Consider the following 17,138-nt stretch of genomic DNA (forward strand, 5'->3'; position numbering starts at 1 on the left):
AGGTCAGAGCAAGCACATGGTGCAAACCAGCAAACACAAGCACAGATAGGTGGTATAAGGTACAATATACATATAAATAACTGCATCAATCAACAATCACACTCTTACCGCTAAAAATTGATCTAAATGAAGACTCTTCAATTGATAACTGTGTATTATATTTGTATTCAGAGTAACAACCATGACCAGAAGTTACCTATTGTGAACAGTTTTGAACACTTGCATCACATTAAGAGCTCGGAAGTGTTGAATCATCACACATGTCCTTGGATACATGAAGAGCTTTTAATGTTAGATGAGAAGACAGATACCACTCTAAGGTTTGTACGCCATACATTAAGCTAGAACTGGCAGATGTTTAGCTTAGTGGAGCATAAAGACCGGAAACAAGGGAAACAGCTAGCCTGGCTCTGTCCAGACTTAAAAAACAAACTGTACAGCACCTCTGTATTTTATTGTTTTACATAATATATTTTGTTTGTTTTATCCGTACACAATCAGAAATGTCAAAAGGGCAAATTGCGGTTTTATGGTGGTGACTTCCAGGAGTCTTGTTGTCTAGATTTCTCAAAATGGTGAACTATTCCTTTAATCTGTAAATGAGGTCACGTAATTTAAATTCAGATGACACATAGCAATATGCTGCAGATGTAAAATCAGTACGGATCTGACTTTCAAGGTCAGCAAGCAGATTAAACAACAAAAGAAAAATTACATTAATAAAGCATTAAGCCAAACATGGCATAGAGCTAAATTTATCAGCCAAAAAGAAGGTGACAACAAAAATGGAACCTCTTGGATAAGAACTGACATGACAAAGACATGACTCTCCCGGTATCAGAGAAATGAAAGCTGCTCATCACGCACACAGAGTTACATAACCAGTCTGAAGCACAGGGGGCTGGCACCCCTCTAAGATCACAAGGTGGTGGCTGTGAACTCAGCTGTCAGGGGCTGACACTGAGCGCAAAAACTGCTGCTCCTCCTCAGTGGACACGCAGTTAATACTCCCTGAGGAAAGAGGACTAAACATGACTAAACATTTTCAGGGAAGAGCTCTGTTCACAGTGGCTCCAGCTCAACACACCTGTTCCCCACTGATTAAACAATGTAACGCCCCCGGTCAAATGCCCATGATCTTACAGATTTTACCAGTTGGACCAAATTTATTTGAACCTTAAATGGTTATAATCAACTTTTTTAGCCAATGCTATCAATGTGGCTCAATGGTAATGTCAAGCTGTCGGTCAATCTATCACTGTAGTCCAGACTGAGATAACTATTGAATGGACTGCCATGAAATTTTGTACAAACATTCATGGTTCCCAGATGAGGAATTCTACAGACCTTGGCGATCAACTGATCAACTCTAGCACTGCCGTAAGGTTAATATTTGTGGCTTAGACTGAAATATCTCGACAACTATTGGATGGATTGCCATGAAATCTGTTACACACATTCATGTTCCTCAGGATGAACGGTACTAACTCTGGTGACTCCTCAAAAATTTCATCTAGTGCCATCATGCCGTCAAAATTCAAAATTTTCCAATAACCAAATTGTTTGGTTCATAACCAAACAATCTGTAAAGACAATTTTGCCTGAAACCTGAAATTGAAACTGAGCAAACAAGTTAAGCTGTGACTCTTCGTTTCCACATTACAGGCCAGATCAATCAATGGAGGTCTGACAACAAAATACAAAACTTTGTTTGAAGAACAGCAATTACTACTAGTACTTCTTTCAAAGAAAGCTGGTATCTCCAGTCATGGCTGCACCACCTGTCACAAAGAGAAGATGTAGGTGAGCACTGAGTATTGATTTTTATTGATTTTTAGAACAGGCCAAACTACACTGTAGGCATCAATAAAATCAAGCAACCATTGAGGACAATGGGATCATGTCATCTTTATTTTTTTCAGCGACTCTTTTTCAAGTTTTATGACTCGAGGGGAGTTTACATTATGCAACTGACACATACAAATGGATTTTACAGGCCGTTCCCGGTATTTGTGACTTTAAAATTGAGAACCATTAAGCCACAGAAACAAGCAAGCAAGCAAACAAAAATCTGTATTTTTGGATAAGGCTTTGAAACAGCATTTAGACTTTCATGAGGGGAAATATAAAATGTAAAGGAGAACATAATTGCAAAATTAACTGTAAAGATAAAATATGCAAAATCCAAATTACTGAGCAGACTTTCTTATCAGTGTCTGGTCGAACTTTTCCGAAGGGTCTAGAATTGTTTTGGGGGTTGTATGTCTAATCCCATAATATTAACATTAAAGGTAAAAGCTGAATTGATACTGCGTTTATATGGTTTCTTTTGTTGTATTATCCAACTGTCCCTTACACAATGTTACACTTTCATGAGACCAATTTTCAGTCTCAAGGTCTCGCTGAAAAATTCATATCTCCCCAAAAGCTTGTGATTTTTATATTGAAGGCAGCCTTGTTAAGCAGGAAGTGTTATTTTGGCAGGGTTTCCCTGGGGTTGACGCAGGTGAACTTTTTTTAGGTCAGGGTAGGCTGGATCAGGTTCATCCACCTCAATGCCTCTGTGAGTATCTGTATGTTTGCACTTCCTGCTGGGTAGGCTCAGTTGTAGTGTGAGTAAACTTTATTTTTATACATGATTCACAGCAGACAACTATCCTCATATGATCTTTGTCTCACCACTGTAAAAGAAGCAGAAAACTAAACGAATTTTGCCTGAAAGCTGAAATTGAAACTGAGCAAACAAGTTAAACTGTGACAATTCGTTTCCACACCACAGAGCAGACAAAACCCAAAACAAACAAACAAACAAAAAAAACCCCACAGTTGTGAGTCATGTTAAGGTTGGATAGAGGCTAAAACTGAGTGTTTTGAAGCGGATTCTCTGCAATTGTTCCAAAATATAGTAAAAAACAAATAAAGTAAGCAAATGAAAATGTAACACACCCTTGAATGTAGGAAAAAAAGGGAACAAAACAAGAAAAGAAATGAGGGCAGAAGGACTCATTAACTGAAGAGACATTTCCATACAGGCCACTTGGTAAAGTATTACTGGAGAAGAAGCTGCTTGCCAAGCAGATCTCTTGGGACAGACATTATCCAAGTTTTGATTTGCTGGATAAATTCTGGAGACATGGAATAATTTCTGTGCGAGACAAGGATAAAAACAATAGCTGTAAATGGAAACGACATAGACGTACTGTTTTGGACAGTGTGAAATTGATTAGTTTGATGTAGCCCCCCCCCCCCATCTTTGCAACTTTCTGTCACAGAGAAGACATGTTTGACTTTCTTGTCAACCTGTTACAGTGCGAGAAACTTGTATCAGGATTGACAGTAACAGGGTTTATCAATCTGATGAATCACTCTGGGACACATGACATACTTAAGTATTGTTATATATGGATTATATATCACAATATAGATAGATTGACAGATGACAGTTGAAACTGTATAATACTTACTTTACAGATTAAGACTCATACAAAACACATAATAATCTTCTGAAATATGATGCACTGTTACAGATTAAACTACCCAAAGGTATAAACTAGCTCTACCAGCTACTACAGAAAATGCTCCATATACATTAATACATTGTGATATATATATTTTATAGTTTTCAGCAGTGCCCATAATAAAGCCCTGCATGACAATTCATTGTCCTCAACAACACCTGCATAATCCCTTCAGGACATCTTCACAACTGAAGCATAATCCTGATTCATTTTTTTTTTTTTTTTATGCCGTGGAATTTCCTTGACCTCTCACAGTCGCCTCCCTCCATGACAATGATGTGGCTCTCTTGCGTCACATCCTCTGCAAGTTGCAGAGCTGACCAAACAACTTTTATAAGCTGAGACAAATGCTGTGCCTGTGCTCTTTGATATTAAAAATATAGCCTGGCTCTTTGTTATTTTGAGTTCATGTTAAAAAAATGTTCTTCAGACTGTCACGTAACAGCTTAACTGAGAAGTGGTGAGCTTCCTTTTCATACTAAAGGGGTTTCATTTCCCTTTTTTCAAGAGCTACTTCCTTGTGTTTAGCAGATCCAAGTGCAAGGTACATTACATGTGTAAACCATAATTTCCATTAGCTCAGCAGGGAAGAAAAAGACTAGACATCACTGCGGATCGTAAAGGCTCATCTGAAGAACGGATTTCACAGTCACAAATTTGTTGTAGGCTGTGCTCAGTAAATGGGCTTTGAGTCTGGATTTAAATGCTGTGTCTAATTCATTGACAATAACAGGAAGCCTGTTTGAGATGGAGGAGGCTTGACAGGAGAAGTCTCTGTATCTAGCTTTTGTAAGGGATGACACCGAGTCCTGAATTCTTGGAGCAGAGCATGCAGACAGGCTTACGAGGGGTAAGTAGAGCAGTATTGATGTCAAGATGCGGTGTGATGAAAGTAGGAATTTATAATCATATTGATCTGTTTTAGTTGTATATGTTTTGGTTATGTCTGTAAAAAGACCAAGGTCAGGGCGTCCTGGTGGCCTAGTGATTTAGGAAGCAGGACATCTTGATTATATAAAAATCTAATAATGGCAAAATGCCCAAAAAAAGGTTCAATTTTTTTTGAACATACTGTGTTTTCCCTTCTAAGAGGAAAAACAATAATTTTGCAAAAAATTTTTTGTTTGTTTGTTTCAATCCTAAAATATATTTAAATTGGATGTATAGCAATATAAAGTGGAGTCTCTCCCAGAAATGTGTTTAGTAGCGGTGGTTGGCCGCCCAGATTCCTGATCCTTCTCATCTACCCTGTATAATGTATAATAGTGATAGCGTTTGTACGGCTGGGTGATAAATTACAGGAAAGTAAAGACAGAATAAATGAGTTGAGAGACATAACAAATGCAATTTTTATAGCTTCTATAGAATGTTTCTATAGAAGAATGTCGTGAGCATGTTAGCACGCTGACGTCAGCATTTAGTTTAAAGCATTGCTTTGCTGAAGTACAGCCTCACAGAGCTGCTTGCATGGATGCAAACGCTTAGTTTTGTTCTGAATTTTTCAGCCATGTCTATATACTTTAGCTACATTTAAAAATTGTACTATACGGCTCTGTGTAATCTCCTCTGTGCTACTTACTAGCTGCAGATCCATGAGCTGTTGAGATGGAGGAAGCATACAGTGAACTGTACCAGGAGTTTCTTCGACTGAGGTCACTTTGCCTGAGACAGGCAGCTCTGTTGCACCAACTCACAACAGCCCTGCGGAAACAGCAAGGTCCAGATAAAACCAAAACTCTAACGCTCATGAAGACGTCTCTGTCATGATTCATTAAGTACATCTAAAACTCTCTTTCTGCAGGCGCCACTGTTCCCAATGGAGACATGTGTGATATGATGTCCATCCCTGTCCAGTGTACCCAAGAAATCCCTGCGTATTTCCATGAAAAGCCTCGTCCACTGACAGCTGCAGCACACAACCTTGAAGCACAGTGTGACTTTAATCGCTACTCCAGAAACATGGGGATTTTCTCTGACGCCCTTGTTGAAGATATGTCCAAGCTCTGCGTGGATTTGCCTCTTCAGAGAAAGGGGGATGGGAAGTTGGAGCAGAAGGTTGCACCGTTGTTAACCCTGGACTCCTCGAGGCGGCGAGGAGCCTCTTCCAATGAATCAAAAAATCCAGGGCAAGCAGACCATCCCAGTAGAGACAGGACTCTGCATACAGCAAGGGTAGGTGTCCTCAGCAGACAAAAATCCCACCTGTGGCCATGGGTTCTCAAATCTGTCCTTGGATTATTCCATATTCTTCATCACAAACCCCCTGTCTTTTACTGTCAGATGCCTGTGTCAGACACTCCCTCCCTGGTTGGTGACTTCTTCAGCCAGTCTGGTGGGTTGCTGGTGTCAGATGTGGCATTGCAGTCTCACGTTTGTGACTTCTGCCAGGCGGTTTTCCCGGGAGACACAACCACCAGAGGAGAGTTCCTACGACATCTCCACACCCACATCACCTAGACAGAGGTGACCGTGCTCCTCCTCCTAACATATGAGTTATGTGTTCACATGATATGCTGTGGTGGAGCAGGGAAAACTCAGTTAACCTCAGGAAACAACATTGCAATGGATCTGTTCCTAATGTGGTTAGCTGTTTGCCAATGGATGAACTGTGCAGATGCTGACGCTGGCATTGTTTCTGAGATGTAATGTGAAAGGTGGCTTCCTGTGTTTCCATTGCATGTGCAAGTATGGAAAAAAAAAAAGTGCATTTTAAAAGGCTTGGTTCACCCAAATTACAAAATTTTCTCCCTTACATCTTCAGTACTAGTATCGCCATGGTTTTATTAGTCAAGGTTTTGAAATATTCGTCTCTGAGATTTATGCCTCAAAACAACAAAAAAAGAAAACAAAAACACTGCTCTACAATATGAGATTAATAGAGACTACATGTCTTTGAAAAACACCTTGATCATGATGGCTTGTATGTAACTACAAAAATAAAAGTATGTTCAGGGGAATAAATAATTGAAATAAATAATTGGTCGTGTTCAGGCAAAATTGGCAAGAAATTTCATTGTAGTTCCTGGGTCAGAGGGACAAATATCCTCTGCGGTGTTTATTTGTTTAAATATTAATTAGTTAATCAGTTAATAAGATGGAATAATGCCATAATGCCAGTACTGGAAAGTGAGATGATGTGTTGTTTATGTGTTGTGTTGTTTCGTTTAATTAACTGCTTGAAAGAATTCCTGTTTCATCATCCCGTCTCACTTTGTTGTTGTTGGTATCCTGTTATGAAGCGATTGAAATGGGTTCAGTTGTCACTAACCAGTGAATTTCAGTGCTGAATAGGATAGTGGGGGTCTTTTCACTGTCAACAATTACTTTTCCTGTCTGCTTTAATTATGGCACCCTTTGAATGATCTTCTCAAACTAATTTAATGAGATTCAGTTTATAAATAACAGAAACTCTTATTTATCTGTTTTTTTTAAATTTGCATGCGCGAAGAGACCTTGCAGACAGCTTTTTAGCTTTGTTAAAATCCGAATAAACCTTTGCTCCCATTTCTATGCAGTGGGCAATGCTCATTGTGCTTGTAATGCAGATTTTACAAAATATATAAATATGTATATCTTGTTAGGCAGATAATTAGCCCTCCTAATTTCACAAATGGTCAATATACTGCATTTTCAGTGTTTGCAGCCGAGCATCAAACCAGTCAGCTGTCTGCTGCGCAGCTCTGCACAACTGAAGAAAGCGTCTGGGCTAAGAATAGACTCAAGAGATTTAACTCCCTAATTAGTGGTGTTGACAGCTGATTGATGATGACGCCCCCCTTCATCTTTTGCCACACTGAATGTAGCTCTCATTATCACTGTAAAGAAAACCAACCCAGATATAATTGCTCTTGTATAATCAAAAAGCTCAAAGCAATTTCTCAAATAAACATCATAATTAACATCTGACCAGGTTTCCTTGGATTTTAGTTCAGTGGCGGTGGACGTGGAATTCAGTGACACGACTGAGAGTCTACAGTCATGCTTTGAGCTCAGTGCTAATGTCAGCATGCTAACATGCTCACAGTGATAATACTAGCCTGTTGGGGTTTAGCAGGTATAATGTTTACTGCTGTAGTTCAGCATTTTATCATTTTAACATTTGCTAATCAGCAATATATACAAAGTACAGCCGAGGCTGATGGGAATGTCATTAGCTCTGCACGTATTTTGTCACAAATCATCTTCTGGGGACCATGTGTAACAAATTTCATGGCAATCCATCTAATAGCATTTAAATCTAAAAAAAAAAAGAAAAAAAGAAAACACAAATATCAAACTCATAGTGGCACTGGAGGAAAAGCCAGGGGATCATCAAAGTCAGTAGGATCCATCCTCTGGGGAACATGAATGTCTGTACAAATTTCATGTCAATCCTTTAAATAATTGTTATTATGGACATTCGAGTCTGGACCAAAGCAGTGGGCATTGCTTTCTCTAGAACCATGGCTGATAATAGCAATGCTTAATTTTAACCTTTAATATTCAGACAAATTGTATGCTACCCTTTTGTTATTCTGTGTCACACATCAATAACTACGGAGAAATAAACTAAAAATCATTTGTGTTTTCGAGATCCTACAGCTGGATTCCTCGGGGTTATGTGAGGTTTGGCTTGTGCATCTTCATGTACATGGTGTCTGTCTGAAAATCGAGTGTGCAAGTGTGAATGCGCCCTGATGACATCACCGGTACAGGTGAGTCATGCCAGCATCAAGCCTCGATGCAGGGCGTCAGTGCAACAAACAAGACGACAGCAGAGGTGTTGCTGGCTGTGTGATGCAGCTCCTGCAGCCTCTTCCAACACCAAGATTCTTTGTGGAAATCAGTGCAACACACGGTGGCTTTAAGCAATAAAATAACATTTATTGAGATGTAACAAAATAAATAATCTGTTTTGCAACATAATAAACTGAGGAGGTTACTAATGCTCAAGAGACAGGCAGGTGTAACTGATGCACAGCAAGCTACCTCACTGACATACTCTGTGATCGAGGGTACAAAAACCTTAACGCTTTCATTAATTATCAGCATGAGTCTTGACGTTATATGAAGTCTGAACACATTTCAACACTTCCTTATAAGGGCTGATTATAAATGACAGGAGCTGCTGTATCAAAAGTCAAGCACCGTGAGGTTTCTTTCTGTTAACCTCTGCGTGAGTTTTTTTTTTTCTTTTTCTAAAACTTAGAAAGTAAAGTGAGATTATTCACCCTGATTAACTGTAACTCTCAAAAGGTTAAAAGAACTGTTTTTTTTAAAAAGGGAAACTAACAGAAGGCTCACCTTGTTAATATGTCAGACTACAGAAATCATCCCAAAGACACACCGCTACAGCCCACAAGATTCTGCTACGCCTAAAAAAAATCGCATCAAAAATCTACACTATTCTCCACATTTATTGAAAATGCAGTGGTGAATGTTTTTTTTTTCTTTTTTATTCTCTAAATCGCTCTGAATGCAGATTAATCAAAAGGCTGTACAATGGCACCTACTGGGCACAACTTGAACGAAGAGAGGGAAGAGGAGCTGAGCTCAAAGCTTCAGTGTCAGAAAACATCCTCCCTGCTGAAATGCCCTTGAGCAAGACACTGAACCTTGCTGCTCTGCGAGTCTGGAACCCGATTTCACTGCAGAAAGATGCAACTTTCTACTGGAGATCCATAAAGCGTCTGTATTCTTATGTCTTGCCACTGAGTTTAGAAAATGTGTTCTGAGTACATTTTCACATAATTAAAAACAATGAAATGCCTCAAACAAAAGCCTGAAGCATTATCTCTTACAAACACCATAACAGCCATTTGTGGTGCAAAAAATATTATTGAAGAAAGATGTGAGGGAGAAAATGACGAAGACTGGTGGCTTCATATCTCATAGACCTGAGCATGCCTGTTCAGATCTAACAGGTGATTAGATGATGCAAGCAAAGGCCTCTGAACCTGAACTACGCACTGGGAAATGTTGATCAACTTATGCCACAAACGCTCTTTGCTTTCCTATTCCATCTACGTAAACTGTCTTTGAATGTCAAGAAATATCATTCATGTCTGACTTAATCTGAACACCACACTGCCACCTGTCAAAAAAAACAAAATCCGTTTTTTTTCCTGAGGTTGATGAACCGCAGAGAATTTTAACATACTCATAATATCTTGTTAATTTGTGAAAATGTTGATAAAAGTGTACCTACAAAAAAACACATTCCCTCTATGTAACTACTATGTTACTCAGGGTGGATCCAGTTAAGAGAGTCCATTTTAAAAGTTGCAGTGCCCCCTGCTGTGTCGAGCCCATTTAATCTGAAACCAGTGTAATTTTTTCAAAAATATCAGGTTTTTCCTGATAGAATCACTTATTTTTTTTATTTTTTATTTTTTTTACTATCAGCTAAAGTAGTCCATCTGTTTGAAACACAAAACCAAAAAGTGTCTCCCCTACATATTTACTGAATATAAAGTCAAAACATAACACTTTTTGAATTTAGAAGTCATTGCAGGTTTATGATATCAGTGGCTGGTAAATTCTGACATCTGCTGCATTGATTTTGTGGCCAATAAGAGTCTTCTCACCAACAGATGACCGTGATGTCAGTGAATTACACATGGAAAAAAAACCTGCTCAGTAATAGCCTGCGCAGCAGACTCTGTGAGGATTTCAGTGGCAGGCCTGAGCTCAGCAAGTTCCCTGTTAACCTCAGAGCATTTTCATTTCCCCCGGTGGTTGGAGTCGTCTTTGGTGATGCAAGGGCTAGTGCTCCTGCATGCTGCTATCGAGCTTCGCCTCTCCGATTTGCTGTCATGGTCTGTGGATAGACGTAAAGTTTAAGATGAGCTCAGGAGCTGCTTGAAGCTGCTTGACAAATACTCGCTAGAGAACCACTGAAAAGTATTCAAAAAGCACTGAGCACTAATTTCGGACTGAAGCAAGTGTTTTTTTTAAGTCACCTGTGGATCGAGTTAGCACACTGCGACACCCTAGATTTTACAGAGAGTTATGTCAATTAACAGGCGATTAATAAAATAACTCTAGCTTTATATGGTTTGAAAATCATTTCTTTTGATTTGATGCTGTTGTTTAAGGCCTGGCATGCAGGATGAATGGCACATAGCGTTGCAATGACAGCACAGACCGCTAAGGATAAATATCAGCAAAGAGTCACAGTAATTAAGATGCAACCAGTGCTTTAAGATCTTTGAATAATAAAGGTAGTGATGAAGTCAACAAATCAAGTCTCATTGGAAATTGAAATCTGAAGGGCATTCATTAGCTTGCACTGAAGAGCTATGAATAACCACACATCTTGTAGAGGACTGTGTACTCTTGCCACCTGTGCATACAACACTTTATCACAGTATCTACAGTATGTTTGAGGCCTTAATAGCACCCAAAGTGTTTCCGTTTTGTTTCTGAGTCAAACAATATTCATTTGTTGACTATTAATTGATTTATTAGCTCCCTTAGAAACCCTCAGCATCCAGAACAGCATGCAGTAATACAATAGTATATGAACAATGTTATTTGTAATACCACAAAAATGTAATAGGACATATTCAGTAACATACAAATAAAAATACTGCCACTGTTCATGATTTAAATGTTAACATGATGTATGAGAAATGATGTGCTGACTAGATAAACCAACAACGGAAGTTAAGTTATGGTAGAACACAGTGACGTTGAAAGGAAGTGAGAGAAAGTTCTGATTAATGAGAGACAGAGACAGAAGTAGGAAACTTGGATTAGTGAGAGAGAAAAAAAACACAAGACAACGTGAGGGAGATCAACGTCAGAGATGAAACATATGTCATTTTGTTGTTATTTCCATAGTCCTTTTGGTAGAGGGAGAAGATGTATAAAAAAGACTGTGCCATTTCCCTGCCCACAGGTTTTATTTTTGTACACTGTCGCTTGGTGAGTCAATGCAACGCCCCTCCAATTACCTCCCACTCCTTCGCCCCCACGCCCCATCCATCCCGCCCTTCAGCCCACGCACCTAACACACTCTGACGTCAGTCGCTGCTGGGGGGGGGGGTCCTGATTCTGCCACCCACAGAGTACTTCCTACCCCCCCCCCCCCCAGCCCCCCGCCCCCTCATGTCTTCGCTGGCTTCCTTCTCCTCACTTCATCTCTTTGACTGGCTATCACAGCCCAGAACAACTAACTTGTCCAGATCACTTGCTTTTTTCTTTCTTTTGAGAAGCTGTGGTGCATCAGAAAAACACTACAGTAACAGGCTATTAAAGAAGTGTTATAACAGTGTAACCCCCCCACTCCTTCTCTCACTCTTTTCCTCTCTATATATCACTCTCCACCTCCCTCTGTTTCCCCTTCTAACTTCTATCCTCTCTAATTTACAGTCTGGTGAAGTTCAGCTGTGCATGGTGGGAGGCGTCACCTCAGAGAGATTGTGACTCACTAGAGTTCAAGCTGTGGGGCTATAAAATATTCATTGTTAGGAGAGGTTAGCTAGTCCCTGTCTGTCATTTTTTGATTCAACCACAGCATCAACTCCATATTTTTAATTCTCCCTCCATTTCCAACTTATGAAATAGTTTGACATTTTTGGGAAATGTGCTTCTTTGCTTTCTTGTTGAGAGAGTTGGATGAAAAGAAGGATACCGCTCTCATGTCTATATGGTAAAAGTGAAGCTACCAGCAGCAGCCAGTTAGCTTAGCTTAGCATAAAGACTGGAAGCAGGAGGAAACAGCTAGCTTAGCTCTGTTAGACGGTAACAAAATCTGCCTAACAGCGCTTCTAAAGCTCACCTATTAACATGTTATCTCTTGTTTTTCAAGCTATATAAACACCAAAATGTAAAACTGCTTCCAGCCAAGAAATAGTCCAACACATAATCCCCCTTGAAATGCCAAATTGTCATTTCTACGCTTTGTTTTTTTTGTAAGGATTAAACAAACAAGAGGTAACATAATAATTAGTGAGCGTTAGAGGTGTTGGATTTTGTTAATTTTGGATAGGCCAGGCTAACTGCTTCCCCCTGCTTCCAGTCTTAATGCTAAGCTAAGCTAACTGCTTGCTGGTGGTAGCTTCCTATCTTACGTGGTATCAATTTTCTCATCTAACTCTTTGTTAGTAAAAGCAAATGAGTATACAGTGTTTCCCAAAATGTCAAACTATTCCTTTAACTCGCACAAAGATGAGCAAACATTGCAAAATAGACTTTTATTCTGTGTCCACTGTTAAGCACATAATATTGTTAAGTTATTATTTGAAAAGTCACCTGTGGAGTGAGTTCCCTCTGATCCTAGGCTGAGCTTGCCAGCTCGATCATGTGACACCATCCGTGCCAATCGCAGCCCTTCGTCCATTAGCGTTTGCTGTATGAGATGGCGACTCCAGCTGGCAGGGTTGGACGTGTCAGTGTGGGGACGGGGGGAGGGAGACTGGTTGCACTGTGAGCCAATGTCTAACAGGACAGACAGATTTGGGTGTAAATCCTTTCTTCAAACATTGAGTTCTTATAGAAGCAAGAAAAATGTCTGGAGTAGAAGACGATGATCTACTGCAGAATCTTTGAGAGCTCAGAGCAAAAAACGTATTTTTTACGACATATATCTGAGGTCTTTACCATGTGATACACTTTCGAGGCTCTCTGCAGATAAATTGTCGTCGTCTGCCCTCTGGGTTAGGCCTTCTGAGCCCTCCACTCCAAGAAGTGATGACACACTCTCAGGCACAATTACCTAAAACACATCACTGTCAATTCAGTGGCGATGATCCACTTCAAACGGCTGACAAGTGACCTGGACTTTGGCAATGTTTACATAAACTGCCACAAGTCAGAATCACAGATAAATCTAGCGTTTGCTCGATTAACTGAATACGGAATATTGTGAACTGGTGGCAGTGCTGCCCTGAAGCCTCACCTCATGTCTCGCTCTCTTCTGGGACACAACACTGTTCTCATCTGCATTTGTCCTGCAGGAGGAAAACAATCAAGCCATTTGAAAGTGAATGTTTCTCCTTGACCTTGGAAACACGGTCTTCTTCCTTTCATTTAGGAAGACCATGAGATGTGAATTAAATCTTCAGCGACTGACGATGTGTGGATCAAAGAAGAATCTTTGGTCAAATCAAGAAAGTGTTCTTCACTTTTACTTTATTCAACTTGTGTTATGGAACATGGTTTTAACCATAATTGAGAAACATAACAATGTACTGCATTAACTTAATTATTCTCATGCATATATACATTTTTGATTAGGCTGTATGTGGTAAATATTTGATTGCCAAGTGGCAATGAGCACAAGTTGAACTCAGTATTCAAGTTTTTTGGTTTTTTTTGCTCAAGTTTCTATTTGCTTCATATAAATTCAAATTATACCTACAGGAAAAGTGACATTTGAAATCTTAAATCTGATATTATATCTGATAGGCTATAATGATTAAAAATGTTATAATCAAAAAATTAAAGGTAGTTTTTATTTAGTTCTGTTGTTGCTTGGTTTGTTTGTGCTGGGATTTACCTTCCTAAAGATATGTGAAGGTGGCTTGTGAACATTACCAAACACATAGGGTTTGTGTATTCCTGTGTGGCGCTAAAGTCAGTTCATTAAACTAACACTACAGAGGTCTGAGTTTAATTCCCACTGTGATCTGAACCAGGTTCATTCTGAAAATGAATACACTGGTGGGAAGATGACTCATGTAAACCACTTGGTACATGTACAATACGCATGTATACTAAATTGAATATGTATTTTTTCCGCTATGAAATAATTTCATTCACATTTATTCACATTTGTCTTACACGATGCGCAATGTTCCTGATTCTCTAACAGATTGTTTTCTCGAAACTGAGGAGCTGTCTAAACTCAGCAGGTGTGATGTGTGCTGATCGTCGGTTGCTGGTGAACAGGTAACTCTTACCTTGCATGCTTTAGTGTTGAGGTGTAGGCACATTTCCTTGCCACCTGCCGAGCCAAAGAAAAGAGCTCCACCCGTCTCAGCAAAAGGGCATTGTCGCGCATACAGAACTGGGCTGCAGCTTCATTGATGATCAGCTGAGGAGGAAAAGCACTGAGTGAAGTAGTTGTGAACACTGTGAAAATGACAAAGAAATTGCTCATCTTTGTTTGAGATGTTTTGTCTGATTAAAGCTCCCCTCTGGTTTCTAATGTGAACTCTTCTTTACTAGGTCAGTGTAGGTGTGAAACGTGATACGATACATTCAAACACTTAATCTCAGCTCTTGTCTTTTGATGCTTCTTACCTCATGATGTGTGAGCTGCTTGCCTTCTCTCCTCTTTGAGTCAAAGCGTCCATAAATGAGACTGTACTTTCGGATCTCCTCTTCCTTGTTCACATCCTGGGAGCCCATTTTGAAGATGTGCCCCACAGTCTTTGCAATCTTTTTGTTCATTCTCAGCAGAGTCTTCACCTCCGCAGGATCTGACCTGGGCAGGGTCCTGAGGTGCCTCTCCACGCTCTCTACCACCGCCCTCGCTGTCTCCTCGTCCAGCTGCCCTCCAGGCCAGGCTGACAGGGCTGTGGGGGTAAAAGAAGCAGAAGGGCTCGGAGATGTGGAGGGACCAGGAGGACATGTTGACAGCAGAGGTGGACTGGGCGGCTCCTCCTCTATTACAGATGCAGAAGCCAAAGTGCAGTTCCCATCCTGCTCCGGACTGAGCCAGTGTGGGTCCATGGGTGACAGTTTTTCCCTGTAGTGTGAGTCTGGTGGCTGCGGTGAGGCCTGGGAGCAGGGGCTTCTTGGACTCCCACTGTGCAGCGGAGTAAGACACGCCCGATCCTCCCTTTCACACGGTGACCCCGGCTGCCCATTGGTGACAGACTTCCTGGGCCCGCCTGCTGATCCACTTGTGCCCGTCCCCTCAACTTTGAACAGCGGGATGCCCCCGAGTGGAACGTTTGAAACGGGCTGGCTGAAAAGGGCAGGGTTCGCCGCCCAGTCTCGGAGGGCCTTTTGCAGCCTACGCACATGCAGTGGCTTGGTGGCCATGCCAACTAGTGCCATGATCTCCAGAAACTCCTCCTCTGCTGCCTCACAGAGCTGCTGCACGTCGTCACCGCCCTGCTGAATGAAGGTTTCATAATAGGCCAGCAGGTTGGCCCTCTGCAGCACCCGATAGAGCTGCAACTCCCCAAGTGTGCGTGGCAGAGACATGGCACACAGCACTGGAAAGTTTAGGCAGGAGAGAGGAAACACATGAACCTGCAGGTGGAGAAATCCTGCACAAGTTAATTATTTGGATGAAGACTTTGCCATCTGGACTAGCATACCTGTTTCAAATGTCCTCTAGCCTGATGAGGCATTAATAAAAAAAAAAAAAGCTGAAAGTAGGAAGTTTGTGCATGCTTTGGAGCAGAATAGCGTCCTTCACATACAAACAATTTTCACCTTTCTAAACACGTTTTTCATTTAAGCCCATACGTGACTAAATGGTTGAGTATAAGCCTCTCTTACCTTCTTCAGGTCAGGCAGGCGGATGTGGAAAGAGGAGACCGGCGTAATCACACAAAGGTGTCTCTCCAGCCACCGATGTCACAGGTCGGTACTGTGCGAAACTGATAAACATAAAGAATTGGGAACTGCTGTCGCTCGATGAATGAGACAAAACGAGGTCACATTTAGACTACAGTACAATAGACACACTCGGCTTATTGGTTCCAGTTCAGATAAAAACCATCGACTGGAGGCAAGTATCCCTGAGCCAGATGTTAGCAGAAAGCGCTCTGCTCAAAGACACATCGCAGTTATTATCCTATTCGTTTCTTACCCTGTCACCTATTGCCGAAAGCTTCCCCGGCTCAGATTGGCGTAGTAAATCCCCTTTGCGTATCGTACCTCGTCTGAAATCACTGGCAGAAATCCTCCTCCGGCGAACCGTATTGGTTGCTGGCTGCCTTTTTGCTGTCTGTGTGGGCTGGAGAATGACGGGGGCGGACTGCAGCACGCCATCTGACCGAAAAAGAGCCTTCCTCTCCCGGTAGAGAGGCGGCTTTCAAATTGGAGATGTGGGTGGTGGTGGTGGGGGCTTGAAATTAACCCCTCTGTGTCTTCAAGATTTGTCTATTATGCGGACGCGTTGGGGGGGGGGGGTCCCAGAGTTTTGCCGTGTCGACGACCCCTAAACGAGTAGTCAGCACACCAACACCAGGCCGATAGGCTTATTCAGACAACAATGAACAGATGTGACAGATGTGGCTTTTTTCTCAACAGTGTTTTTGTTTTTTTTTCCCTTTCTTCCTATGTCTGTGGGAGGAGGGTGGTCGTAAATTATCCTGATAGGATACAGGTGAAACTCCAGTACTTTTTTAGTGCTGCTACAATAAGCTGGTTCTTTGCAAATTTAAAGGGTCGATTCACACAAATACGCTCACAAAATAGCACCAAACAATATCAGTAATCACAATTAATCAATTTATATATTTCCTAAATGATCCTCTCTTGAGTGGACAAGTACACTTCTTTTTATTACCATCTTGCTATGTGCCTAAAATGCCACACCCTACAGAGGGATTGCACGTGTGGTATTTACTGTGCACCTGTTCTTCACTTGCAGTTTTAGGTTTGCTAGGTTTCCAGTTTCAAAAACAACAAAATACAATAAAAGCCACCTGTTCACATCCCATTGAACAGAGA

At 41.0% G+C, this 17,138-nt stretch overlaps 2 protein-coding genes across 10 annotated transcripts; one reads left to right on the top strand and one right to left on the bottom strand.

Moving 5' to 3' along the window:
* Positions 1 to 2,511: 2,511 nt before the first annotated feature.
* Positions 2,512 to 9,191, top strand: zgc:113184 (uncharacterized protein LOC553745 homolog). Of its 7 annotated transcripts, XR_005709795.1 has the most exons (5): positions 3,854 to 4,368; positions 5,101 to 5,235; positions 5,320 to 5,981; positions 8,100 to 8,673; positions 8,980 to 9,191. XR_005709795.1 is itself a non-coding variant. In XM_040158961.1 (4 exons), exons 3-4 carry the CDS (start codon positions 5,124 to 5,126, stop codon positions 5,973 to 5,975), a joined length of 768 nt encoding a protein of 255 aa, XP_040014895.1. In that variant the 5' UTR covers positions 2,512 to 2,563; positions 4,252 to 4,368; positions 5,101 to 5,123; the 3' UTR covers positions 5,976 to 7,547. The 7 variants fall into 7 exon arrangements, 6 of the variants coding, with proteins under 6 accessions (XP_040014895.1, XP_040014896.1, XP_040014894.1 ...); XM_040158961.1 differs by lacking the exons at positions 8,100 to 8,673; positions 8,980 to 9,191 and adding an exon at positions 2,512 to 2,563 and having other exon boundaries at positions 4,252 to 4,368; positions 5,320 to 7,547; XM_040158962.1 differs by lacking the exons at positions 8,100 to 8,673; positions 8,980 to 9,191 and adding an exon at positions 2,582 to 2,612 and having other exon boundaries at positions 4,252 to 4,368; positions 5,320 to 7,547.
* nab2 (NGFI-A binding protein 2 (EGR1 binding protein 2)) lies at positions 9,170 to 16,426 on the bottom strand. Of its 3 annotated transcripts, none has more exons than XM_040158942.1 (8): positions 16,341 to 16,426; positions 15,960 to 16,060; positions 14,748 to 15,707; positions 14,405 to 14,538; positions 13,402 to 13,453; positions 13,104 to 13,218; positions 12,756 to 12,941; positions 9,170 to 10,317 (listed from the first exon to the last, which is right to left on the bottom strand). In XM_040158942.1, the coding sequence occupies exons 3-8, from the start codon at positions 15,657 to 15,659 to the stop codon at positions 10,220 to 10,222; spliced, it is 1,497 nt and encodes a 498-aa protein (XP_040014876.1). In that variant the 5' UTR covers positions 15,660 to 15,707; positions 15,960 to 16,060; positions 16,341 to 16,426; the 3' UTR covers positions 9,170 to 10,219. The 3 variants fall into 3 exon arrangements, with proteins under 3 accessions (XP_040014876.1, XP_040014874.1, XP_040014873.1); XM_040158940.1 differs by having other exon boundaries at positions 16,273 to 16,402; XM_040158939.1 differs by having other exon boundaries at positions 14,748 to 15,670; positions 15,960 to 16,402.
* Positions 16,427 to 17,138: the final 712 nt, after the last annotated feature.

Source organism: Xiphias gladius, chromosome 21, assembly GCF_016859285.1.
Source record: "Xiphias gladius isolate SHS-SW01 ecotype Sanya breed wild chromosome 21, ASM1685928v1, whole genome shotgun sequence".
Classification (NCBI taxonomy): Eukaryota; Metazoa; Chordata; class Actinopteri; order Istiophoriformes; family Xiphiidae; genus Xiphias; species Xiphias gladius.

Excerpts from the sequence above, each read along its gene's own strand:
- nab2 (XM_040158942.1), bottom strand. The coding sequence starts at position 15,659 with ATGTCTCTGCCACGCACACTTGGGGAGTTGCAGCTCTATCGGGTGCTG. Across the intron at positions 13,219-13,401 it reads AGAAGAGAGCGAGACATGAG|GTAATTGTGCCTGAGAGTGT; the intron begins GTGAGGCTTCAG and ends GATGTGTTTTAG. Across the intron at positions 10,318-12,755 it reads AGAGGGAACTCACTCCACAG|ACCATGACAGCAAATCGGAG; the intron begins GTGACTTTTCAA and ends GTCTATCCACAG.
- zgc:113184 (XM_040158961.1), top strand. The coding sequence starts at position 5,124 with ATGGAGGAAGCATACAGTGAACTGTACCAGGAGTTTCTTCGACTGAGG. Across the intron at positions 5,236-5,319 it reads AGCCCTGCGGAAACAGCAAG|GCGCCACTGTTCCCAATGGA; the intron begins GTCCAGATAAAA and ends CTCTTTCTGCAG.